The sequence below is a fragment of the Esox lucius genome, chromosome 18 (assembly GCF_011004845.1).
Source record: "Esox lucius isolate fEsoLuc1 chromosome 18, fEsoLuc1.pri, whole genome shotgun sequence".
NCBI lineage: Eukaryota > Metazoa > Chordata > Actinopteri > Esociformes > Esocidae > Esox > Esox lucius.
In genome coordinates, this window is record NC_047586.1 from 19,755,381 (window position 1) to 19,781,228 (window position 25,848).

General features: G+C 40.5%; 1 protein-coding gene across 1 annotated transcript; it reads left to right on the forward strand.

Moving 5' to 3' along the window:
- LOC114829435 (mucin-5AC-like) lies at window positions 1–24,697 on the forward strand. The gene is made up of 13 exons (XM_034287971.1): window positions 1–25; window positions 1,311–1,502; window positions 19,576–19,632; window positions 19,713–19,775; window positions 21,330–21,386; window positions 21,467–21,529; window positions 23,084–23,140; window positions 23,221–23,283; window positions 23,889–23,999; window positions 24,109–24,137; window positions 24,250–24,297; window positions 24,400–24,471; window positions 24,572–24,697. Exons 1-13 carry the CDS (start codon window positions 1–3, stop codon window positions 24,695–24,697), a joined length of 963 nt encoding a protein of 320 aa, XP_034143862.1.
- Window positions 24,698–25,848: the final 1,151 nt, after the last annotated feature.

Below are 25,848 nucleotides of genomic sequence, written 5' to 3' on the forward strand. Positions count from 1 at the left end.
ATGTCAGAGCTGAGGATGCTGGAAAGTACACCTGTCAACAATACCTTAGTAATGGATCACAACATGGAAGTGATGCTCCTGTTCATCTGTCTGTTCTAAACAGTGAGTATTAGTGTTTAAATGGAAGCTTATATTTCACAGTGCACTGTGGAGTTTCTAATCATCTTCAATGTGACCACTAAATATAATGAATCATTTCCTCCATGTATGTTTTCTCTCTCAGACTCCTCTTCAACACTAGTAACAGATATAAAGCCTGATAGACCGGTAACATTAAGGTGCTTTCTGTACACATCTGATGGATTTGCACATCATTTTATTTTGTTTTTAATTTCATTTTATGCAGCGTCCCAACTTTTATGGAAACAGGGTCATATGAAGGCAAAATCAGTATGTCAATAGTTTTTCATATTTTGATAATAGACAATGACTCTCAACTTCTGGTGAGCAGTGGAATTTGATATAAAATCTTACACAACTGAAGATGAAACATGACCACTTTGAGGAAGTGATGCTAGTACAGATGGTGTTTAGTGGTGAAACTCTGACAGAGAGAGAGAGGATCATGGCAGACATCTACCATTATATTTTATGTTGCCTTGTGACTATTGTATGTCTTACTATCAGGTAAGACAGCAAAGACAAGGATGATATCCAGATTAAGAACACTTGTGAAGAATATCAAGTAACGTTCTTGTAATAATATGTATTGTGTTTTACCATTGAAACATATTCTGATTATTATCTTGTCAGGTGTCAGTGGAGACACTCATTCTCTGTTCACCAGAGTGGGAGATAATGTAAGTCTGTCATGTACCAATGTGGTTTATCCAAACTGCTCCTCAACTACATGGAACCATCACATAAAAAGATTAGAGACTACTATTGAAGAGGTTGGACATGGGAAGATTAAAACTAACTCAGAGAGAGCAGACAGACTGAAAGTGGGGTCTGACTGTTCTCTACATGTTCGTGATGTCAGAGCTGAGGATGCTGGAATCTACAACTGTAAACAAATCCTTAGTAATGGATCACAACATGGAGGGGATGCTCCTGTTCATCTGTCTGTTCTAACCAGTGAGTATTACTGTTTAAATGGGAGCTTAGATCTCACAGTGCACCGTGGAGTTTGTAGTCATCTTCAATGTGACCACTACATTAATATACTGAATAAGTTCATCCATGTATGTTTTCTCTCTCAGACTCCTTGTCAACACCAGTGACCGATACAAAGCCTGATAGACCAGTAACATTAAGGTGCTTTCTGTACACATATGATGGACCTGGGAACTGTTCCCGTGGTGTTACAGAACATGTTAGTCTCCTCTGGTTGGATGAGACAGGTAATAAGCTGAAGAAAGACTCCAGACACCAGGTCACACAAACATCTGACTGTGACATCACTCTGACTCTCCAGAAGGAGGACAACAACAGGAAGTGGATATGTCAGCTGACTATAAATGAAAAGGAGATATCCATTGATTTCAACTTCATGGTCCCAGGTAATCATTGTATGATTTGTAAAGATATAGTACATCTTCCATGCGTATGACAGTCATCAATCCTGTCCCCACCTCAGATTATAAAGGTCAAGAAACATTGACATCAACAGGTTATTACCAGTGTTAACGGTGTTCAGCAGAAAACCAGACTCAACATGACATCATGATTAAAACATTTCCCCCAAAGTCCATTGAACAATCAAAACCCCCCTTGTCCGTATCATGATCCATGCGACAAAATCATACAAAAGACTTATGCATATCCTGTTGTACCTGTGACAGATTTCTACCTGTAAAATAGGGAAAACATCTACCTTTGTCAGGGACCATCTATAATAGGGAACAATTCACTGTCCAAACAAACCATGATAGCCATCATAATGTAGATAATTAAGCATCATCACAAATACGCCGAAGTCCAATACTGGGATTGTCATCGTGTAGAGTTTCCCACCTGTCTTGCGAGAAACAAACCTTCATACATATGAAATCACCATATCAGTTTATTTAGGAAAATCTTAGATTGTAAGGAAAGAAGTAAGTTTCCAATCAAGTGTCCTTCAGTTCTCGTCTTCAGTTTTCTTTGTCTTGCATCAGTGATGAAAGTTCCAAAATCAATTATTGCAGTCAGTGTGATGTGGACCCAGCAATTTGCCAAGTCAGTGTAGGTGTATAATGGATAAGTGAGTTTCCAACACTTCACTTAATCAAGATTAACACCACAACAGTGTATTCCACTGTGTTGGGACCATGTGACCTGTCCAGTCAACTGGCCCGTGGTACTCTGACCTGTAGTATGTGGAGTCCTTCAGGACTCAGGTGGACTCTCCTCTCATCTCACTGTCGATGATTCATCTAGAAATGGAGTGTGAAGCCAAGTGATCTGACCCTGGCATCGTTCTGCCATGTGAGTGGTCAGGAAAATATGAAACAGATTCAACCAATGTGGTTGTAGAAGTCCTTCTTGAACATGTTGCTGGTACTCACACACTCAGTTGTCTGTGTCCAGTCAGTGACATGTATCATCAGAAAAGGGGTTGTGATGTCCTGATCTGTTGAAAGTATAACTGCAAAACAACGATTAGTGTGGTTCAACAGTCCATCGGACTTTCATCCACTGGGTATTAGGGCTGTGCAATTAATCGCAATCGCAAAAAAATCGCGATTTAAGCACATGCGATTTCTAAACCGCATAAGGCTGCAATTTTATCTATTAATTTATTTAGATTTTTATACAGAATGCGTTCTTGTGCGCATGATTTTAATATGTTAACCAACCAGATCTTACGCAGCGCACAGCTAAGCTGAGCGGGAGAAAGATGTTAACCAATCAGAGCTCACTCAGCGCACGACGAAGCTGAGCGGGAGAACCGAATAGGCGAGCGGGAGGAAAGAACATAAAATATGGATGCAGGTCAAAATAAAAATGAATTGGTGCCAAAAAGAAATTCAACGTCAGTCTGGGAGTATTTTGGATTCAGGAGAGAGGATGTGTCACAGAGCAAGGTAATTTGCAAGACTTGTGAAATGATTATTCCAACGAAACGGAGCAATACTACAAATCTGTTCCAACACTTAAAACAGCGATCATGATCAATGCATGTCGACAAAGTCAATCGAAACAAACAAAAGCACACATCATAGCCAGCCCGAACAGCCTGAACAAGTATCCATTGCTCAAGCATTTGCAAGCGCCGTGCCTTATGAGAAAGGATCAAAACGGCACAAAGAAATTACAGAAGCAATCACCTATCATATATGCAAAGATATGATGCCTGCGCACATCGTCAGTAAAGACGGCTTCCGAAGACTAATTCAAACACTTGACAAAAGATACCAGCTGCCATCTCGCACTCATTTCACACGATTTGCTATTCCCGAAATGTATGAGAAATGTAAGGCGGGCGTTGAACACGAGCTCAAGCAGGTGAAATACTTCGCCACGACCACAGATTTGTGGTCCAGCAGAACGATGGAGCCATACATGAGTTTAACGGTCCACTATATGAATGACAACTTTGAAATGAAAAGTCGATGTTTGCAAACAGCATTCTTCCCAGAAGATCACACTGGAGAAAATATATCTGAAGGTTTAAAAGAAGCTTTAGCATCATGGGGACTTTGTGAAGAGCAACAAGTGTCTATCACCACAGACAATGGAACTAATATAGTGAAGGCTGTCACTTTGAACAACTGGACACGATTGCAGTGCTTCGGACACAGACTGCATTTGGCAATTGGTAAGTTAGATTTTATTATACATTTATTATACTTCACATTAAGTAATGTATAATTTACATTAGGACACTTTGTAGGGCATACTTTTTTTATTAAGAAACAAATTGCGCAAAGATGTTTAATATGAAAACGTATTATAATGTTTTGTAATAGTATTTTCAACTTGTACCATAGTTGGTACCATAAGTCTGAAGGAAACCGATTGTCATCAGAAATTTTTGGATGTCATTTTCTTTTTATTTTTCCATAACTTACATGCCTGATAAAGCAGCCGAGCGTTGCAATGCTTTGTATATAGCGTTACCAAGGAAACCGCTCTGTTAACGTTAGTTCATGTCAGCCTCCTACTGGCAGAGAATGAATTTGCATATATGTCGCCACAAATACTAATATTTTAGCTAACAATAAACAATTTTCTTTTTCAGCATTTATTCATTCTTGTTAATGTTAGTTCATGTCACTACAGCTATTCATGTTAGTTCATGGTGCATTAACTAATGTTAACAATGACAACGTTTGATTATAATGTATTAATAAATGCTAAAATTAACATGAACTAACATTATTAGTATTGCTCATTGTCAGTTCATTTTAGCTAATGTATTAACTAGTTGTTAACAAATAGCACCTTTTTGTAAAGTGTTACTCAATAGTTTTATATTTAAATGAATGAAATACACAATTTCATTAAGTTTTACAATATTTTATTTTTTAGAAAATGCAATCAAAGATGAACCTCGCATTTCCCGAGCCAACGGATTGTGTAAAAAGCTAGTGGGACATTTTTCCCACAGTTGGAAAAAAAAGAAGATGTTAGCCGAAGCCCAGGAAGAACTCCAGCTTCCCCAACATGCCCTCATAACATCATGCCCAACAAGATGGGGCTCAATGCAACAAATGATAGACAGGGTTTTGGAGCAGAGGGCACTGTCCCAGGTCCTGTCAGCTGACCGTAAAACAAGACACCTAGTGCCCCAATGGCAAGACACAGATGTTCTAGAATCTGTAAGTAAGGCATTAGGTCCACTTCAGGAGTTCACGGATGCCCTTTCCAGTGAAAACTACATCAGTGTGTCGTATGTGAAACCGGTTCTTCACCTGCTGAACACCAAGATACTTGCAGTGGAGGATGAAGATACTGACTTGACAAAGACTATAAAGTCAAAAATTCTGAACTACCTCAACAAACATTATGAGGATGAAACTACCCAAGAGCTTCTGGATACAGCAACATTTTTGGATCCAAGATTCAAAACCAGCTACACTGATGAGGTTAAACTTCCAAACATTAAGGCCAGGGTCATGTCTGACATGGAAATGAGTTCACACAAGGTGAGTTAATTTATGTAAACTGGATGAAACTGTCATCTCCTTAGATAAACACTATTTCATATGGCTTTTTAATCTTTTCTTTCTGTTCTGTATGTCGAAGGATACATCTGAATCTGTGAGTAACACATGCAGAGAGAATCCTGACATCGATCTACCTCCACAAGGCAAAAAAGCACGGAAGTCCTTAGGAAGCTTCTTCAAAACGACATCAGCCATGCCAGCAGCTCTGCGACTTGAAGAAGCCATAGCCGCTGAGTTAAACAGCTACCTGCTTTCTCCATCCATTGACAGTGAGGAAGATCCTCTGAAATGGTGGAGACTCCATCAGATACATTTTCCAAGAATGAGCAGGGTTGCACAAAAGTATCTTTGTATTCCTGCCACCAGCTCACCTTCGGAGAGAGTGTTTAGTACTGGGGGAAATGTGGTGACATGTCACCGGTCATGCTTAAAACCAGAAATGGTGGACATGCTGGTTTTTCTTGCAAAAAACCTTTAAGAGAGCAATCTTTTTTTCTTTTTTTTTTTTGATTTAGGTTAGTTTTTAATTATTGTTATGACTGGAATTGAGGCTAGTTAATCTTTATTTTTTTCATGTTGTCTGTTTAAGACAATTTATTACAGTTTTATCAAGCAGTTAGTACTACTGTGTACAGTATGTTATTACTGTAACTAGAGTTTGAGGTTAGTTAATCTTAATTTATTTTATGTTGTCTGTTTTAAAGACAATTTTACTACAGTTTTGTTTATTAAACTTAATACTATGTTATTTCATTGTGAAATGTTTTGTTATGCACTTCTTGTGCACTGAATACATTTAGAATGTATGGCTGTAGCTTGTTTGAAAAAGCAAAAACAGTTGCCAAAATCGCAAATAAAATCGCAATCGCAATATTCGTTCAAAAAAATCGCAATATGATTATTTTGTCCATATTGCACAGCCCTACTGGGTATGGTTCCGTCAACTCCCAACAATGAAGACAATAGATCAGTCCTGAAAACTTGTGGATCTCAGAAGTTCCATCATAAGAGTGAAGTGTACACTCTATTCAGACAAGTTTCCATAAAAGTCTATGTCTAAGTTCCTTTCCCATCCAGAACTGGCTTGGTTGTTTTATGACTCCTTGTGCTATATTAATGCCCGATAGCAGCTAGCAGTGGAATAAAATTGTCAGACTTGACTTTGCTTAGCCAAATCAGAAATGGTTAGATCTATACTATTCAACCATTAAAATGTTAGACCTTACATCAACCAAAACAATTTCCAAATAAACCAATTAAAAACATCCTGTAAATGGAAAATGTAAAACATAACAGATGCCAATGCTCCGTTATAACTATGCAAACAGGAAAAACTAATTTTTTCACAAAACTCCTTATAAATACCAATTTGATTTGCCTTGAGCCCTAAGCTCAACTCTTTCCAATCATAATCAATTATCATATCATACATCCCCCCTGCCTTCACTTCATTAAGTCAATGGAAAATGACACCATGAGTGAATGCAAAACAATGACAAATAAGGCTACAGGAGGCGCCATCCTGAACCCACACTGGCCATCTTTTCAGGACAGACATGAAAAATAGAGAATTGGTAGTAGGGATGGATCTATAATCCATTCGATAAGGAGTTGCATCCTGTATATTCATCAAAACAAAGTGAACAATTTAAAAAACACAAACATTCACTAATACAAAGACATCAATGTGCAACACGGTCGCTTGTGCGAAGGAATTATAAACCATATAACCCATTAACAAATTTTACCACATAGCTAAACAGCTCTCAAATTTGTCTTTGCCACAGTACCATCACACAGGTCTGTGAAATTGGCTATCATGCATTTATAATATCCTGTAGTTTCTTGGCACATGCCTAACTAAATTGTTCGGCCCCCAGGGGATAAACTGTGCAACTAAATTGTAGGAGTGAAAAACTCCAGCCCATGTGCAGTGGTTTACCTGTTGCAACCACCAGGGCAATTGTATTAGCATAGCGACAGCATACAACTTTAGAATTTTTACAGGCAACGGCCAAACTACCTCATGAAAAGCAGTGTCTTGTGTAACCTCCTAAATTTTAGGGAATTCGCAAAGTTAGATTCATTTTTATTCCAAATAGTGGCGGTCAGCTAAACCTTAAATCACAACTTTATGCTTTTTCTTTGTTCTATCATCAACAATGGGGGATGACTTTTGGTCTCTACCCTCACTTCAGTTGGTTTCAAAATCATACATTTCAACATTAAAGCTATTGAGAGGAAAATATATTTAGCTTTCACTTAATGTTTGTTTATCCCAAAACTGTATATGCTTTTGTTGATAAAATTACCATAGATGAGACCAGACTGAACACTTGAATTTAACCCTTAGTAATAGGCTACTCTGATGTAATGGGAAAGGTTGCTACTATGAGCTCCACCCATTTATGGTAATCCATTAAAAAGGCCAAATGTTAGTTTATGGTCCTCAGACTATCCTATCAATTTAGCCGACATCCTTGGTTAACTGGAGATTTTGATTTAGTGTCCAACCCATCTAATATTTTCGCAGTTTGTAGAAATGTGCTCATCATTATCTATACAACAACTCAACATTAGGGTGGAAATTAAGAAACTCTTAAGAATGGCAATCCAGACAGAAAACAGATGTATGAAGTCACTAAAATCAAGGTACAATAAGTAATCCAAAGGAAACTCAATGTAGGCCTTAAACACGGTTACATCAATTACCTATTTGTTCATTAGTCAATTTACCATTTTAGAATTTAAACTCCATTAACGAGTATCAGGTGTTGGTTTTGAAAACAAGCATTATCCCAGTTATTGTTGGTAAATACAAATAAGAGAAACTATATTATTTAACCAAACTCAATTCAGCATTTAAAATACATCTAATTGTTATGTTGGGGAATAAACTCGCTTCAGCTGTATTACACTTTTTTTTTTTTAAGGCTATGACTATATTGGATTCAAATTCAGTCCTTATGGAACACTGCGTGTCTCCTTAACGTACAAGTCTATCACCATGTGGATTCTTCATCCTACCACTTATACAATATAAAAGGAGAGCGAAAACACAATACGTTAACCTTTTTGTAAGACAACCTTGAGACTATTTTACCAGATTAGAAAATCATTGTACCAAATTCTAATTCATCATAGGTTTCAGATGTACCCACTTGTGCTAGCGAACAGCTCAGCAAGCAACAGACAAGTACCACGTGGTGGGCCTTGATTAAGGCCTACCTACATTGTGAGACCCCCCTTGAGGCCTTACGGTTTTAAACATTATCATCAACGCAATAAATACGTTTGACTCAAAATTACAGAAGTACACATGACAAAACAGGTTATTTCTTGAATACCTATTAAAACATGTTCAAGCATGACAGAACAAAACAGGCTATTTCGAATGCCTATTAAAACATGCTATATAACATTCAATTGCTTCTCAAACTACATGTAATATTTAATTAAATAAGCTTGGCTATTACCGAGGAAGGTGATCAGGTTTCCTTGATAAGTTCCAGCTTCATTTAATGATTAAGTACGATACATTTTTAGGAAATAAACATTTAAGAACTCTGAATCAATGATTATGAAAGCTCACGTCAGTTCCTAGTATTGTCCATGATTCCAGGATCCCATAAGAGAGACTCCATCTTGAGACTACTGTCGGTCAGCCAGGTGGTCAAACAGAATGAATCTTCGTCCATTTCGATTGTCTCCTTTTGCGCCTTTCGACTGTTGTCCTTTCTCGGCCATCTTAACTTTCCTCTGTCTTCTCTCTTCGTCTGTACCACACTCTCCATCTGTCCATATACAACTTCCTCGGAATCCATCTTGTTTAGCCGGAAAACGTTCTTTTTCTTTCTGTCCATTTCGAGTCCAGGCATCGTTGTTAATGATCCTTTTCGTTCTTGATGGTATCCTATTCGCGCCTTGCTTTTTAAACATGAACGCATCATGCGCGTCAGAGGCTGCAGTCCTCTTGTTGTATTTGTACAACTGGACGGCATTATATTTTTACTTGTACAAGTCACTGTATAATTGCCGAAAAATACAATATCACACACTAATCCCGAAAAGGAAAATGAAGTGTCATCATACTATGGCGACATGGAATACAGTTCAGCACTGAAGCACACCGGTCAACGCCCCAACAAATTGAGACGGACTGTCCGCACCCGCAGACAGATTCCACGCAATAAAAATCACGGCCTAGTCGGGTCGTCATAGGGCTTGTTTGACAAACTAACGCTTTTTGCAATCTTGACAGTTCGTTCTATGGCGTAGTTTAATGACTCACTGTTCAGTTGTTTTCAGCAACCAGTAACCGGGAAAAACAACTTCTTCCTCGCGATTGCAAATCGAGCCCCTAAGCTCTCCAGCTGAAGTTCAGCAGAATCGTTAAAACATATCCATCGGGTCGCGGCAGCATCGTGTTAGAAATTGGCCGTTTCGTATAGTGGTTGTAATAATTAGCATACCCGTTTGTCAAGGGAGAGAGAAAGTATATTATTTATTGCAGCATTAGAAAGTCTTGTTCATGAGGTTACGGACCTGGTCTTCCTTACACAACCTCAATCTCATCTCAGTCAATCTCTTCTCACTGTAATGTTGGTTACCAGCTAGCCTAAACATTAAGGGCGTTTCTAAATTTTTAGGAGTCAACCCCCATGCCATATGGCCATCGTAAACATTCCTGTCATTTGAGCGCTACCTACTGAGAGATAATCTAAACAGAGAGGTTTCTGTTGTTCTCATTATCTAGGCACATTCACTTCCAATGAAACGTACATTCATATTGTAATTGTTAATGCTCAGATTCTACATTAGTTACACAGATTTCATCTGTAATCACTCTGGTATGTCAAGCTAGTCACACAGATTGACCAAGAAAAAAATTTAACCTTGTTTGTTCTCAACTTATAAATCAGATGTATAAGCCTCTACCAAAGGACCAACTATGTCAACCACTTCCCCACGTTCTGAAAGTAATTTATTTGATACATTATGTAGAACTTCTTTTATGTGCCATGTGAGTTCATAAAAATGTATACTTTTCTTATGAAGCAGTGTTTCCCATATATCTAGTCTGGGTTTTTCCCTCTATTCTTTGAGAATGGGACGATACGTTTTTGCTTTACATTTTTAATTGCAGTTTTGTTTTGTTTTGATACAACACCTATGATTCCTGTCAAGACCATCACCAGTACCCCTCAGCACTCTGGTACTTTTTATGGTAATGCCATCTGTAAGAACTCTCAATGGAAGTAAGTACAGAGACAACATAATCTTGGCACAAATTAAAGGTTGCAAGGAGAGACTCGTCAAAAATATACAAAATAAACCTGTGACGAAGCTCTGAGGAAAACAGAACAGTCACAGTATTTATACAGGTAAAAGTGGTGTGTTATGACTGCTCATTCATTCTCTAAAGACAACATCTGTACCATTATTCCTTCATCTGTCCTGTCCTGGGTGTTACCCAAATCACCTCCACTTCCACCAAAGGGGCTAGGGTATCATCGTAAGAAACAGTCGGCCATATTCCTGAAGAACAGAGGACAGATAGCCTAATTGGTTTAGGCAGATAAACAGATGGTCAGAGAACCCAATGATCTACTGATATCATTCAGACATGTCACAAACAAAGACCAGAGTCTTTTATAGCAGGCAATAGAAAAGCAGACAATGCTAAAGTGTACATCAGTTAAAGAAATTCCATTCCAAGTTGAAATAAATACTAATTAAACATTTAGACAAGTCAGCTTGTAGAAAATCAGGCAGTGTGAAGAGAAGAACCCACATACAGTTGTGCTCAAAAGTTTGCAGACCCTTATCCTCCAGTGCCACCATATTCCAGAACTCCAACCTACCTGGAGTGTCCAGAACAACAAGCTGTCAAGTTCTCACAGACATGGCCAAGTTCAAGAAGGCTGAAAGAAGACCACCACTGAATATGATTCACATGTTGAAGCATATGGATTGAGGAAAGAAATACCTGAAGACAGATTTGTCTAAAGTTTTATGGACAGATGAAATGAGAAAGACTCTTGATGGGCCAGATGGATGGGACCATGGCTGGATCACTAATGGACCCGGCACCACTTTTAGTCAGGTGCCAGCAAGGTTGGGGAGGGGTACTGGTATGGACTGCTATTATTAAGGATGAGTTTGTTGGACCTTTTTGTGTTGAAGATGGACTGAAACTCAACTCCTAAACCTATTGTCAGTTTCTGGAAGATATTTTCTTCAAGCAGTGGTACAGGAAGAAGTCCTCAGCATTCAAGAAGGCCATGATCTTTGTGCAGTACAATGCTCCATTACATGCATCCAAGTACTCCACTGTTGGCTAGCAAGCAAGGGCCTCAAAGATGCCCGAATAATGACCTGGCCCCCTAGCTCACCTGACTTAAATTATTAATTAATATTGAGAATTTGTGGGCCCTTCTCAAACACGAGGTTTACAGTCAGGGAAGACTATACGCCTCTTTGAACTGCATTTGGGAGGCTGTAGTTGCTGCTTCAGCGAAAGTTGTTCGTGAACAGATCAAGATAGATCGATGGATAGAAGGCTCATGGCAGTTATTGAAAAGAGGGGTGGCTATATTGTTCAGTGAATATTTTTGAAAACACATACATTTTAATTAATTGTCATTTTGTGTTACTTATTTGTAACATTTTACTTTTTTGCAGAAGAATGCAAATTGTCTGCCAGTATTTTCTGATAACATGCTGCATCCAAATTACAGTGTGCCAGAATCTGTTAGGCGTGTCAATGTGATTTTGTGTCATTGGCGCAGTAAAGGCTTCTTTCTGGCAACTCGACCATGCAGGTCATTTCTGTTCAATCATTGTCGTATTGTGCTTCTTGAAACAACCACACTGTCTTTTTCCAGAGCAGCCTGTATTTCTCCTGAGGTTACCTGTGGGTTTTTCTTTGTATCCTGAACAATTCTTCTGGCAGTTTTGGCTGAAATCTTTCTTGGTTTACCTGACCTTGGCATGGTATCCAGAGATCCCGAAATGTTCCACTTCTTAATAAGTGATTGACAGCGCTGACTAGCATTAGCATGGCTTTGGAGATCTTTTTACATCCTTTTATATCTTTATAAAGGTCCATTAGCTTATTGTTGTAGCTTTTGACAGTTGTTTTCTGCTCCCCATGGTTTAGTAATTACTCTGTTACTGTAGCTCTCATGTGGATGCACTGAGCAAACTCATTGACTCTTTATATATAGACATTATTTGCAATTTTAAAAGCCACAGGTGAGGGAAATTAACCTTTAATTGACATTTTCACCTGTGTGTGTCACCTTGTGTGTTTCTAACAGAGCCAAACATTCAAGGGTATGTAAACTTTTGATCATGTCAATTTAGGTGATTTCTGTTTTCATTATGATTTAAAAAGGAGCCATACAGCTATGTGATAATAAATGGGTTCATACAATCACTATCCTTGAATAAAAGACAGTTATATTGCATGATCAGTCATATTTTCAAAATAAATGCAAATATTTCACAATTTCTGCCAGGGTATATGTTGCAACCTAGAAGTGTTATTTAGTAATTTCATAATTTAATTAAAAAGGAATATGGGTAGAGTTATGTGGGGGAGGTCACAGTAATTTCATTGTAATTACATTTTATGGTTATTCTGGATATTGCTCTGATTTATGTTATTGAAAGGTAAAAGTTACGTTTTTTGTTGAGGTCAGAAGCCCGCGCAGTGGCATGTGGAAGAGGAGAGCCAAGTTTGGTGAACGGAGGTGAGATCGCTGTTGTTGAGGGATGTTGTGTTGCTTCGTGTGAAAGAATGATTCCAACAGAACTGGCAAAATAAAGTTGCAAAAGAAAAGACGGTGTCTGTTTTAAGGGTGCAACATGAACTTGGTGTTTCCGCCCGGTCGGAGTCCATCACGAACCAAGCAAGAGTAAGAGCTAGCTGCTAGCTACCTAGCTACCAACGTTGTCAATACTGCGGTGCTCCAGACGAAGCATTGAAGGTAAATGTCCTCTATTATGTCAAAAGTGCAACAGATGTCGTCTGTGTGGGAAACTCTTGTAGATGAGATAGAAGAAAAGTTACTGACACTGACAGCACCAGATTTGAAATATTTGTGGTCCTGGTCAAGACAATCTCCTGAACTCCAAACTGAATGTCAGAATGGGAAAGAAAGGTGATTTAAGCAATGGTTGTTGGTGCCAGACGGGCCGGTCTGAGTATTTCACAATCTGCTCAGTTACTGGGATTTTCACCCATCCATTTCTAGGGTTTACAAAGAATAGTGTGAGAAAGGCAAAACATCCAGTATGCGGCAGTCCTGTGGGCGAAAATGCCTTGTTGGTGCTAGAGGTCAGAGGAGAATGGGCCGACTGATTCAAGCTGATAGAAGAGCAACTTTGACTGAAATAACCACTTGTTACAACCGAGGTATGCAGCAAAGCATTTGTGAAGCCACAACACGCACAACCTTGAGGCGCATGGGCTACAACAGCAGAAAACCCCACCGGGTACCACTCATCTCCACTACAAATAAGAAAAAGAGGCTACAATTTGCACGAGCTCACCAAAATTGGACAGTTGAAGACTGGAACATTTTGCCTGGTCTGATGAGTTTCGATTTCTATTGAGACATTCAGATGGCGTAAACAGAATGAGAACATGGATCCATCATGCCTTGTTTCCACTGTGCAGGCTGGTGGTGGTGGTGTAATGGTGTGGGGGATGTTTTCTTGGTACACTTTAGACCCCTTAGTGCCAATTGGGCATCGTTTAAATGCCACAGCCTACCTGAGCATTATTTTTGACCATGTCCATCCCTTTATGACCACCATGTACCCATCCTCTGATGGCTACTTCCAGCAGGATAATGCACCATGTCACAAAGCTCGAATCATTTCAAATTGGTTTCTTGAACATGACAATGAGTTCACTGTACTGAAATGGCCCCCACAGTCACCAGATCTCAACCCAATAGAGCATCTTTGGGATGTGGTGGAACGGGAGCTTCGTGCCCTGGATGTGCACAAACCTCCATCAACTGCAAGATGCTATCCTATCAATATGGGCCAACATTTCTAAAGAATGCTTTCAGCACCTTGTTGAATCAATGCCACGTAGAATTAAGGCAGTTCTGAAGGTGAAAGGGGTTCAAACACAGTATTAGTATGGTGTTCCTAATAATACTTTAGGTGAATGTATATGCTGGGCATTCAGTCTAATGGTGGATAAAAGTGAAAAAGACTTACCTCGTAAGCTGAGGAGGCAGATTCTCCAGTATCTAGATGGGGAAGATGTTATTTTACAAGAGGATGAAGGGATGTCTCTATTGCTGCATGTAAATGACAAAATTGAGGAAATCAAAGGGAAAAATTATTATAATGGCGTATCCCAGCCCCAACAGAGGGCGCAAGACCATCACCCGGTGGTTGAGAATGATATCGCACCCAGTAATCCAAATGAACAAGAAGGACATTTTTCCGTCCCGACTGCAACAGGTGGAGCTTCCCAACATTTTTCTTTTGTCCATCCACTGTTCAGAAGAGAGTTAAAAATAATTACAAGCTACATTCTGGCAAACTAGAATTCTTGGCACTAAAATGGGCCATCACAGAACGTTTTCGTGACTACCTGTTCCATGCACCTGACTTTGTTGTATATAGAGACAATAATCCCTTGACCTATGTCACGAGGTCAGCAAAGCTCAATGCAGCAGGACACCACTGGGTGGCGGAGCTGGCGGATTATAGGTTGAAGTACAGACCCGGAACAGCAAACAGAGACGCAGATTTCCTGTCATGAAGACAAAAGCCCATTGAAGAGATCATGCAAGAGTGTACAGAAGAATGCCCTCAGGAAGCTATTGAATGCATCGGTAAAGCTCTGGAAAGAGATCAAATCCAAGATGTTGATTGGATCTATGCTGTCACATGCAACATCATTGCACTGCCAGAGGGGTGTAACATCTCAGTTGCCCAGAGCGCAGACTTAGCTATTAGCAGGGCTCTGGCTTTAAAGAAAACACATGCATTCCTGAAACATAAAGACAAGCTGGCAGAAAGTGAAGCAGTGAGACAACTTCTCAGAGAGTGGCCCCATCTGAAGATTGATGGAGATGGCATCGAATGGTGGCTCTCGCGAGAGAACAGTTCTTCTGGACAAAAATGAGACAGGAAATGGAACACTATGTTACCCAAGTGTGTCGCAGCATAAAAAGGAAAAAACCTAACAGAATAATCAGGGCACCTATCCAAAGCATTGAGACCTCTGCACCGTTTGAGATGATATCCATCGACTACTTACACTTGGACAAGTGTAAAGGGGGTGAGGAGTATATACTTGTAGTTGTGGATAATTTTACTAAATACGCACAAGCCTACGCAACGAAAGACAAGTATGGGAAGACCGCGGCCAGAAAACTCTTTGATGATTTTATTATGCGTTTTGGTTTCCCATCCAAGATACATCATGATCAGAGAAAAGAGTTTGAAAATACTCTCTTTCGCAAGCTACAAGACTACTGCGGTATTCATCATTCACGCAGGGCCAAGCATGTCAGTCACCTCCACATCTTCTAATGATAATATATTTAATCTTAATTAAACACACATTTATTTTAGTCTCACATCAGAATTTCTGCTCCTGTGAATGCTTTTGTTGTAAGTAAAAATAATACATCCTAGCATTTGGAAATCTATATACTGTACACTACCATTTAAAGGTTTGGGTCACATAGAAATGTCCTTGTTGTCAGATGAAAAGCAAATTCACTGCATCAGCAATTGTGGGTTTGATTACAGGCTCAAAATGGAAAGAAATAAACAACTTTGATTTGAAACTCACCAGTCTATTATTGTTCTCAGAATTGAAAGCTATTCAATGTGAATAATTGCCAAGAAACTGATCACATACAAAACTGTACTACTCCCTCCACAGAACAGCACAAACCGGCTTTAACCAGAATAGAAAGATTGGTAGGCCCCAGTGCACAACTTAGTAAGAGGACAAATACATTAGTGTCTAGTTTGAGAAACAGATGCCTCACAGGTCCTCATCTGGAAGCTCCATTAAACAGTACCTGCAAAACACCAGTCTCAATGTCAACAGTGAAGTGGCAGCTCTGGGTTACTGGCCTTATACGTGGAGTTGCAAAGACAAAGCCATATCTCAGAATTGCCACATTCAAAACTAAATTGCAATTGTTTACACTTTTTTGTACAGTTTTGTATAGTACAGCTAACAAACACAAACCTATTTATTTGCAAAACGTGGTCAAATTCCAAATTCCATGCCTATGCCCAGCTACATCTGTAATAACTTCACTAGGACAGCATGGGAATTTTGGCACCGCTTTCCCTCCTTGGGTAACAAAAGTTATATACAGTTGTGCTCAAAGGTTTGCATACCCTTGAAGAAATTATCATATATGTACCATTTGTAAAGAACACATGAGTGAACAGGCAAGAAACCTGTCTTTCATATTCAACTGTAGGTCACAACAGGATGGCACAATCAAAATATGGCAACAAAGAAAAAAGGGACGTGCTTCATCCGGGGCCTGGTCGCGGGGGCAGCAGTCTAAGCAGAGATGCCCAGACTTCCCTCTCCCCAGACACTTCCTCCAGCTCTTCCGGGGGGACACCGAGGCGTTCCCAGGCCAGCCGGGAGACATAGTCCCTCCAGCATGTCCTAGGTCTTCCCCGGGGTCTCCTCCCGGTGGGACGGGACCGGAAACACCTTCCCAGGAAGGCGTTCAGGAGGCATCCGAAACAGATGCCCAAGCCACCTCAGCTGACCCATCTCGATGTGGAGGAGCAGCGACTCTACTCTGAGCTCCTCCCGGGTGACCGAGCTTCTCACCCTATCTCTAAGGGAACGCCTAGCCACCCTGCGGAGAAAGCTCATTTCGGCCGCCTGTATCCGGGATCTTGTCCTTTCGGTCATGACCCAAAGCTCATGACCATAGGTGAGAGTAGGAACGTAGATTGACCGGTAAATCGAGAGCTTCGCCTTGAGGCTCAGCTCTTTCTTCACCACGACAGACCGATACATCGACCGCATTACTGCAGAAGCTGCACCGATCCGTCTGTCAATCTCCCGTTCCATCCTTCCCTCACTTGTGAACAAGACCCCTAGATACTTAAACTCCTCCACTTGAGGCAGGCACTCTCCACCAACCTGAAGTGGGCAAGCCACCCTTTTCCGACTGAGGACCATGGCCTTGGATTTGAGGTACTGATTCTCATCCCCGCTTCACACTTGGCTGCAAAACATCCCAGTGCATGATGAAGGTCCTGGTTTGAAGGGGCCAACACGACAACATCACCAGGTGGTGATCAGTTGACAGCTCCGCCCCTCTCTTCACCCGAGTGTCCAAGACATACGGCCGCAGGTCAGATAAAACGACAACAAAGTCGATCATCGACCTGCGGCCTAGGGTGTCCTGGTGGCATGTGCACTGATGGACACCCTTATGCTTGAACATGGTGTTCGTTATGGACAAACTGTGACTAGCACAGAAGTCCAATAACTGAACACCACTCGGGTTCAGACAGGGGGGCCGTTCCTCCCAATCACACCCCTCCAGGTGTCACTGTCCTTTCCCACGTGGGCGTTGAAGTCCCCCAGTAGAACGATAGAGTCCCAAGTCGGAGCACTTTCCAGCACCCCTCCCTGGGACTCCAAGAAGGTCGGGTACTCTGCACTGCCGTTCGGCCCGTAGGCACAAACAACAGTGAGAGACCTATCCCCGACCCGAAGGCGCAGGGAAACGACCCTCTCATTCACCGGGGTAAACTCCAACACATGGCGGCAGAGCTGGGGAGCTATAAGCAAACCCACACCAGCCCGCCGCCTCTCACCATGGGCAACTCCAGAGTGGTAAAGAGTCCATCCTCTCTCAAGGAGTGTGGTTCCAGAGCCCAAGCCGTGCGTAGAGGTGATCCCGACTACCTCTAGTCAGAACCTCTCAACCTCATATCAGGCTCCTTCCCCGCCAGCGAGGTGACGTTCCACGTCCCTAGAGCTAGTTTCCGTGTCCAGGGATCGGGTTGTCTAGGCCCTCGCCTTCGACTGCCGCCCGATCCTCTCAGCACCGGCCCCTTATGGTCCCTCCTGTGGGTGATGAGCCCACAGGAAGGCGGCCCCATGTCGCTCCTTCGGGCTGAGCCCGGCCGGGCCCCATGGGGAAAGGCCCGGCCACCAGGCGCTCGCGTATGAGCCCCAACCCCGGGCCTGGCTCCAGGGTGGGGCCCCGGCTGCGCCATACCGGGCGACGTCACGGAACTCAAATAATTTTTCATCATTAAGGGGGGTTTTGAACCGCTCTTAGTCTGACCCGTCGCCTAGGACCTGTTTGCCTTGGGAGACCCTACCAGAGGCATATAGCCCCAGACAACATAGCTCCTAGGGTCACTCGGGTACTCAAACCCCTCCACCACGTTAAGGTGGCAGTTCATGGAGGAGTGCACCAATGAATCCAATTGCCATTCTAACCGAGCGAGATGGGAGATCCTGCCAGAAGGATCACCTGTCTGCAGAATTCCATCAATCAGACCTTGTAGGGTATACTAGCTACACAAAAGTCGCTCCTGATATGCCTAAAATGCATATGATATGTCCCCTCAAGGACAGACAGCATGAGAAAGAAGATTCTCTGCTTAGACAAATTTGGTCTGAATGCCAAACTGTTCAACTGGCAAAAATAAGGTAGCACTCACCCCCTAGCTAATACATCTCTATTGTAAAGCCTGGTGTTGTCACTGTCATGTTATGGGAATGCATCTCAACAGCAGGGACTGGTAGACTGGTCAGGATTCAGGGAAGGATGAAGCGATCTAGATTGCATAGGACCTCCGACTGGTGTAAAGAATCATCTTTCAGGACAACAATGACCCAAAGCACAAGAGCAAGAAAAAGCCCAGACATGACCTACCTTGAACATCTGTTGAGGGGACCTGCAGATCACTGTTCACTGATGCTCCACCTCTTTACTGACAGAGCTTGAAAATATTGACAAGGAACAACAGGAGCTAACAGCAAAACCAAGTTGTACAAATCTGGTAGAGGCAGACAAATGTGCTTCTACAAAGTCATGAATATTGTCTGAATACAAATGTGTATGTGTGCCTTCTGTCTTCCTTCTGGAGACTGAAGTGAATAATGATTTAGCTGATTGCAGAAGAGAAAACTCCAAAATGCAACACAGAGTCAGTGGATGTGGATCTATTCTTGAATTTTCTGTCTCCCTTTAGTCCTACAAGTTACCTGGTCTTAGATGCTTATATGAATGTTTTTTTAGGTAGCAGGTAACTAAGTGGTTAGACCATCTGACCAGTAACCAAAAGGTTCCTAAATTGAATCTCCTAGCCATTGAGGTGGAACATCTAGTCCCAAACTATTGCTTTAACAATAAATATTTTTTGGTAAACAACAACACTAATCATTTGGGTATATGAGGCTTGCCACTAATTAAAATATGTTCCTATCCAGGAAGTACAGCCTCTACTTCAGGACCAGTCTCATCAGCCACCACCCCATCTTCAACTGGTAATGGATTTTATAAAATTTATTTTTGCACAATTGTAGATTTAACAAGAATTTGAGTGATGAAAGTATAATTATTTTAGGCACTTCTCATCAAATTACTGTGAGTTCTGTCAAGACACCCACCCAGCAGCAGTTAAAAACTGGTATGTAATAACAGTCCTAAACATAATTACATTCAACTCCAGTTCCCTCCAAAAGTATGCTTCCAAAATTACAAGTTCAACATTTTCAACAGAAACCTACAACACGTGTTGTTGTTAGACAACTTGAGGTAGTCAAACCTGAGTTTGAAATCAGTCTTTAAAGGCTGAACAAAATCTTGTCAACCTGTTTTCTTTCTAAATGTAGAGTCTGTTATCCACTCTAGGGAATTCTCTACGGAATATAGATTGTAGGTTTGCAAATAATAATAATAATAATAAAAATAATATTGAGTTTTTCTGAAAATTATATTGCTATTCGAGAAGTTTTGGGTTTGAGAAATCATTGTGTTCAAATAAAACCATACCTCATGTTTTTGCGCAAAATATGTCTTATTGTTTATTTTCTTTATTTTCTGCTTTTACTTTTGCTTAATTTTTTTATTTGATTTTGGAGAAAGTCCAGATTGTCTAGGCACCATATCTTAGAGGGAAATTGTAATACAGAAATATCAGTAGTTAAGCACTGGGCGTCATTTGAGGAACATACCTTGGGCAGCACTAATGTCTGTTTAATTACATTTGAGTAAACAAGGATGCATCCACCCTCAGGTTCTCCTTCAACACAGAACATTCCTGTTGTTGTGGGAACGTCTGTGGGAGTGTTTGTGGCATAATGATATGCCCCCTCAAGGACTGACAGCATGAGAAAGAAGATTCTCTGCTTAGACAAATTTGGTCTGAATGCCAAACTGTACAACTGGCAAAAATAAGGTAGCACTCACCCCCTAGCTAATACATCTCTATTGTAAAGCCTGGTGTTGTCACTGTCATGTTATGGGAATGCATCTCAACAGCAGGGACTGGTAGACTGGTCAGGATTCAGGGAAGGATGAAGCGATCTAGATTGCATAGGACCTCCGACTGGTGTAAAGAATCATCTTTCAGGACAACAATGACCCAAAGCACAAGAGCAAGAAAAAGCCCAGACATGACCTACCTTGAATATCTGTTGAGGGGACCTGCAGATCACTGTTCACTGATGCTCCACCTCTTTACTGACAGAGCTTGAAAATATTGACAAGGAACAACAGGAGCTAACACCAAAACCAAGTTGTACAAATCTGGTAGAGGCAGACAAATGTGCTTCTACAAAGTCATGAATAGTGTCTGAATACAAATGTGTATGTGTGCCTTCTGTCTTCCTTCTGGAGACTGAAGTGAATAATGATTTAGCTGATTGCAGAAGAGAAAACTCCAAAATGCAACACAGAGTCAGTGGATGTGGATCTATTCTTGAATTTTCTGTCTCCCTTTAGTCCTACAAGTTACCTGGTCTTAGATGCTTATATGAATGTTTTTTTAGGTAGCAGGTAACTAAGTGGTTAGACCATCTGACCAGTAACCAAAAGGTTCCTAAATTGAATCTCCTAGCCATTGAGGTGGAACATCTAGTCCCAAACTATTGCTTTAACAATAAATATTTTTTGGTAAACAACAACACTAATCATTTGGGTATATGAGGCTTGCCACTAATTAAAATATGTTCCTATCCAGGAAGTACAGCCTCTACTTCAGGACCAGCCTCATCAGCCACCACCCCATCTTCAACTGGTAATGGATTTTATAACATTTATTTTTGCACAATTGTAGATTTAACAAGAATTTGAGTAATGAAAGTATAATTATTTTAGGCACTTCTCATCAAATTACTGTGAGTTCTGTCAAGACACCCACCCAGCAGCAGTTAAAAACTGGTATGTAATAACAGTCCTAAACATAATTACATTCAATTCCAGTTCCCTCCAAAAGTATGCTTCCAAAATTACAAGTTCAACATTTTCAACAGAAACCTACAACAAGTGTTGTTGTTAGACAACTTGAGGTAGTCAAACCTGTGTTTGAAATCAGTCTTTAAAGGCTGAACAAAATCTTGTCAACCTGTTTTCTTTCTAAATGTAGAGTCTGTTATCCACTCTAGGGAATTCTCTACGGAATATAGATTGTAGGGTTGCAAATAATAATAATAATAATAAAAATAATATTGAGTTTTTCTGAAAATTATATTACTATTCGAGAAGTTTTGGGTTTGAGAAATCATTGTGTTCAAATAAAACCATACCTCATGTTTTTGCGCAAAATATGTCTTATTGTTTATTTTCTTTATTTTCTGCTTTTACTTTTGCTTAATTTTTTTATTTGATTTTGGAGAAAGTCCAGATTGTCTAGGCACCATATCTTAGAGGGAAATTGTAATACAGAAATATCAGTAGTTAAGCATTGGGCGTCATTTGAGGAACATACCTTGGGCAGCACTAATGTCTGTTTAATTACATTTGAGTAAACAAGGATGCATCCACCCTCAGGTTCTCCTTCAACACAGAACATTCCTGTTGTTGTGGGAACGTCTGTGGGAGTGTTTGTGGCATAATGATATGCCCCCTCAAGGACTGACAGCATGAGAAAGAAGATTCTCTGCTTAGACAAATTTGGTCTGAATGCCAAACTGTACAACTGGCAAAAATAAGGTAGCACTCACCCCCTAGCTAATACATCTCTATTGTAAAGCATGGTGTTGGGAGTGTCATGTTATGGGAATGCTTCTCAACAGCAGGGACTGGTAGACTGGTCAGGATTCAGGGAAGGATGAAGCGATCTAGATTGCTTAGGACCTCCGACTGGTGTAAAGAATCATCTTTCAGGACAACAATGACCCAAAGCACAAGAGCAAGAAAAAGCCCAGACATGACCTACCTTGAACATCTGTTGAGGGGACCTGCAGATCACTGTTCACTGATGCTCCACCTCTTTACTGACAGAGCTTGAAAATATTGACAAGGAACAACAGGAGCTAACACCAAAACCAAGTTGTACAAATCTGGTAGAGGCAGACAAATGTGCTTCTACAAAGTCATGAATAGTGTCTGAATACAAATGTGCATGTGTGCCTTCTGTCTTCCTTCTGGAGAGTGAAGTGAATAATGATTTAGGAGATTGCAGAAGAGAAAACTCCAAAATGCAACACAGAGTCAGTGGATGTGGATCTATTCTATAATTTTCCGTCTCCCTTTAGTCCTACAAGTTACCTGGTCTTAGATGCTTATATGAATGTTTTTTTAGGCAGCTGGTAACTAAGTGGTTAGACCATCTGACCAGTAACCAAAAGGTTCCTAAATTGAATCTCCTAGCCATTGAGGTGGAACATCTAGTCCCAAACTATTGCTTTAACAATAAATACTTTTTGGTAAACAACAACACTAATCATTTGGGTATATGAGGCTTGCCACTAATTAAAATATGTTCCTATCCAGGAAGTACAGCCTCTACTTCAGGACCAGTCACATCAGCCACCACCCCATCTTCAACTGGTAATGGATTTTATAACATTTATTATTGTACAATTGTAGATTTAACAAGAATTTGAGTAATGAAAGTATAATTTTTTTAGGCACTTCTCATCAAATTACTGTGAGTTCTGTCAAGACACCCACCCAGCAGCAGTTAAAAACTGGTATGTAATAACAGTCCTAAACATAATTACATTCAACTCCAGATCCCTCCAAAAGTATGCTTCCAAAATTACAAGTTCAACAATTTCAACAGAAACCTACAACAATTGTTGTTGTTAGACAACTTGAGGTAGTCAAACCTGTGTTTGAAATCAGTCTTTAAAGGCTGAACAAAATCTTGTCAACCTGTTTTCTTTCTAAACGTAGAGTCTGTTATCCATTCTAGGGAATTCTCTACGGAATATAGATTGTAGGGTTGCAAATAATAATAATAAAAATAATATTGAGTTTTTCTGAAAATTATATTACTATTCGAGAAGTTTTGGGTTTGAGAAATCATTGTGTTCAAATAAAACCATACCTCTTATGTTTTTGCGCAAAATATGTCTTATTGTTTGTTTTGTTAATTTTCTGCTTTTACTTTTGCTTAATTTTTTTATTTGATTTTGGAGAAAGTCCAGATTGTCTAGGCACCATATCTTAGAGGAAAATTGTAATACAGAAATATCAGTAGTTAAGCATTGGGCGTCATTTGAGGAACATACCTTGGGCAGCACTAATGTCTGTTTAATTACATTTGAGTAAACAAGGATGCATCCACCCACAGGTTCTCCTTCAACACAGAATATCCCTGTTGTTGTGGGAACGTCTGTGGGAGTGTTTGTGGCAGTTTCCATGTCTGTCATTGTCACTGTCATCATATTACGCAGGAGAACCAGTAAGTATTGATGTTGATCTTTTTTTTTTGTTTAATAAAATGCATCACTAGCTCAGTAATACACATGGAGACAGGTCCTCTGATGTTTTTTTTTAATTGCTTTCTTCAGAGATTCAAATGGCAGCTGATGCCAGCCTTGTGAGTTACCTTGTATTCTGTCTTCAAGTATTATTTAACTATTGTTGTACATAATTAACTAAAGGTCCCACTATAAATACTGTCATTCATTACTATTGTTATTCATTTCTAGGGTCTTAATGCAATAAATCACTGTACCCCACAAGACAACGAAGACAGGGTCAGTTCATCAATATGTTACAGTATATGATCAAATGAAACATGTTTTAACCCATATTGTTGTAAAAATGAGACTAACATTATGTAAATTATTCACTTGTAGAGTCAACCTGCTGGCAGTATCACCTATGCCTCCATCAACCACGTAGACCAAAATCCCCTCCAGAGTGTTGTCGTAAGTGAAACTAATGTACATACTGTTGTGTCTTCTTCCTACAGGACTTTCAAAACGTTTCCTTTGTTGTGATTGTGTGTGTGTGTGTGTGTGTGTGTAGGCCCATGGTGAGGATGCATTGAACTACGCCTCAGTTATGCCCTCTACTGAAACAGGAAGAGAGACAGAGAACGCTGCTGACCCAAACTCCTTTTATTCTACTATCAATGCACCTCAGGGGAGTTAAGCCATACAAACATTTTATTTTTTAAATGTAGAAAAAAGTTTGTGTGTAACCAGAAGTGAAAATGTCCAAGTATTAAGTATATGTATGTTACAGTAGAATGTATCTGTAATGATGTTCAAATACACTTCAGTTGCCAAGTCTAAATGTGCAATGAAGGCAAATAGAGGGGGGCAGAACATGTCCAAGTATTAAAGTAGACCTGTATATGTAACAGATGAAAAATTCCTTATCAGTCAATGCCAGTGACAGTGGCAGATATTGCAAGGCAGTGACAGAGTCCAGTAGTACACAGGGAGGTTATGGTTAGTGATGGGTCACAGAGTCCAGTAGTACACAGAGAGGTTATGGTTAGTGATGGGTCACAGACTCCAGTAGAACACAGGGAGGTTATGGTTAGTGATGGGTCACAGAGTCCAGTAGTACACAGGGAGGTTATGGTTATTGATGGGTCACAGAGTCCAGTAGTACACAGGGAGGTTATGGTTAGTGATGGGTCACAGAGTCCAGTAGTACACAGGAAGGTTATGGTTAGTGATGGGTCACAGAGTCCAGTAGTACACAGGAAGGTTATGGTTAGTGATGGGTCACAGAGTGCAGTAGTACATAGGGAGGTTATGGTTAGTGATGGGTCACAGAGTGCAGTAGTACATAGGGAGGTTATGGTTAGTGATGGGTCACAGAGTCCAGTAGTACACAGGAAGGTTATGGTTAGTGATGGGTCACAGAGTCCAGTAGTACACAGGAAGGTTATGGTTAGTGATGGGTCACAGAGTGCAGTAGTACATAGGGAGGTTATGGTTAGTGATGGGTCACAGAGTCCAGTAGTACACAGGGAGGTTATGGTTAGTGATGGGTCACAGACCCAGACCCCTCTGCAGAACATTTTGCCTTTCCAACACATTCATTTTTGCAGGACCATGCAAACAGAGCCGGCTAAGAAGAGTGAATGTCTCTTATTGAGTTGGTGAGTGTGTGAGTGAGTGAGTGATTGTGTGAGCGAGTTAGTACCCCTTGTTAAATAGCGTAGTGGTTAGAGAAGCAGACTTGTGTACTATAGGTCACAAGTTTGTATCTCCTCGCAGGCGAAGCGAAGAACGCATTGTGAATTATTCCGTATTGGCGGAAACTTCGCTGGCTAAAACCGAAACCTG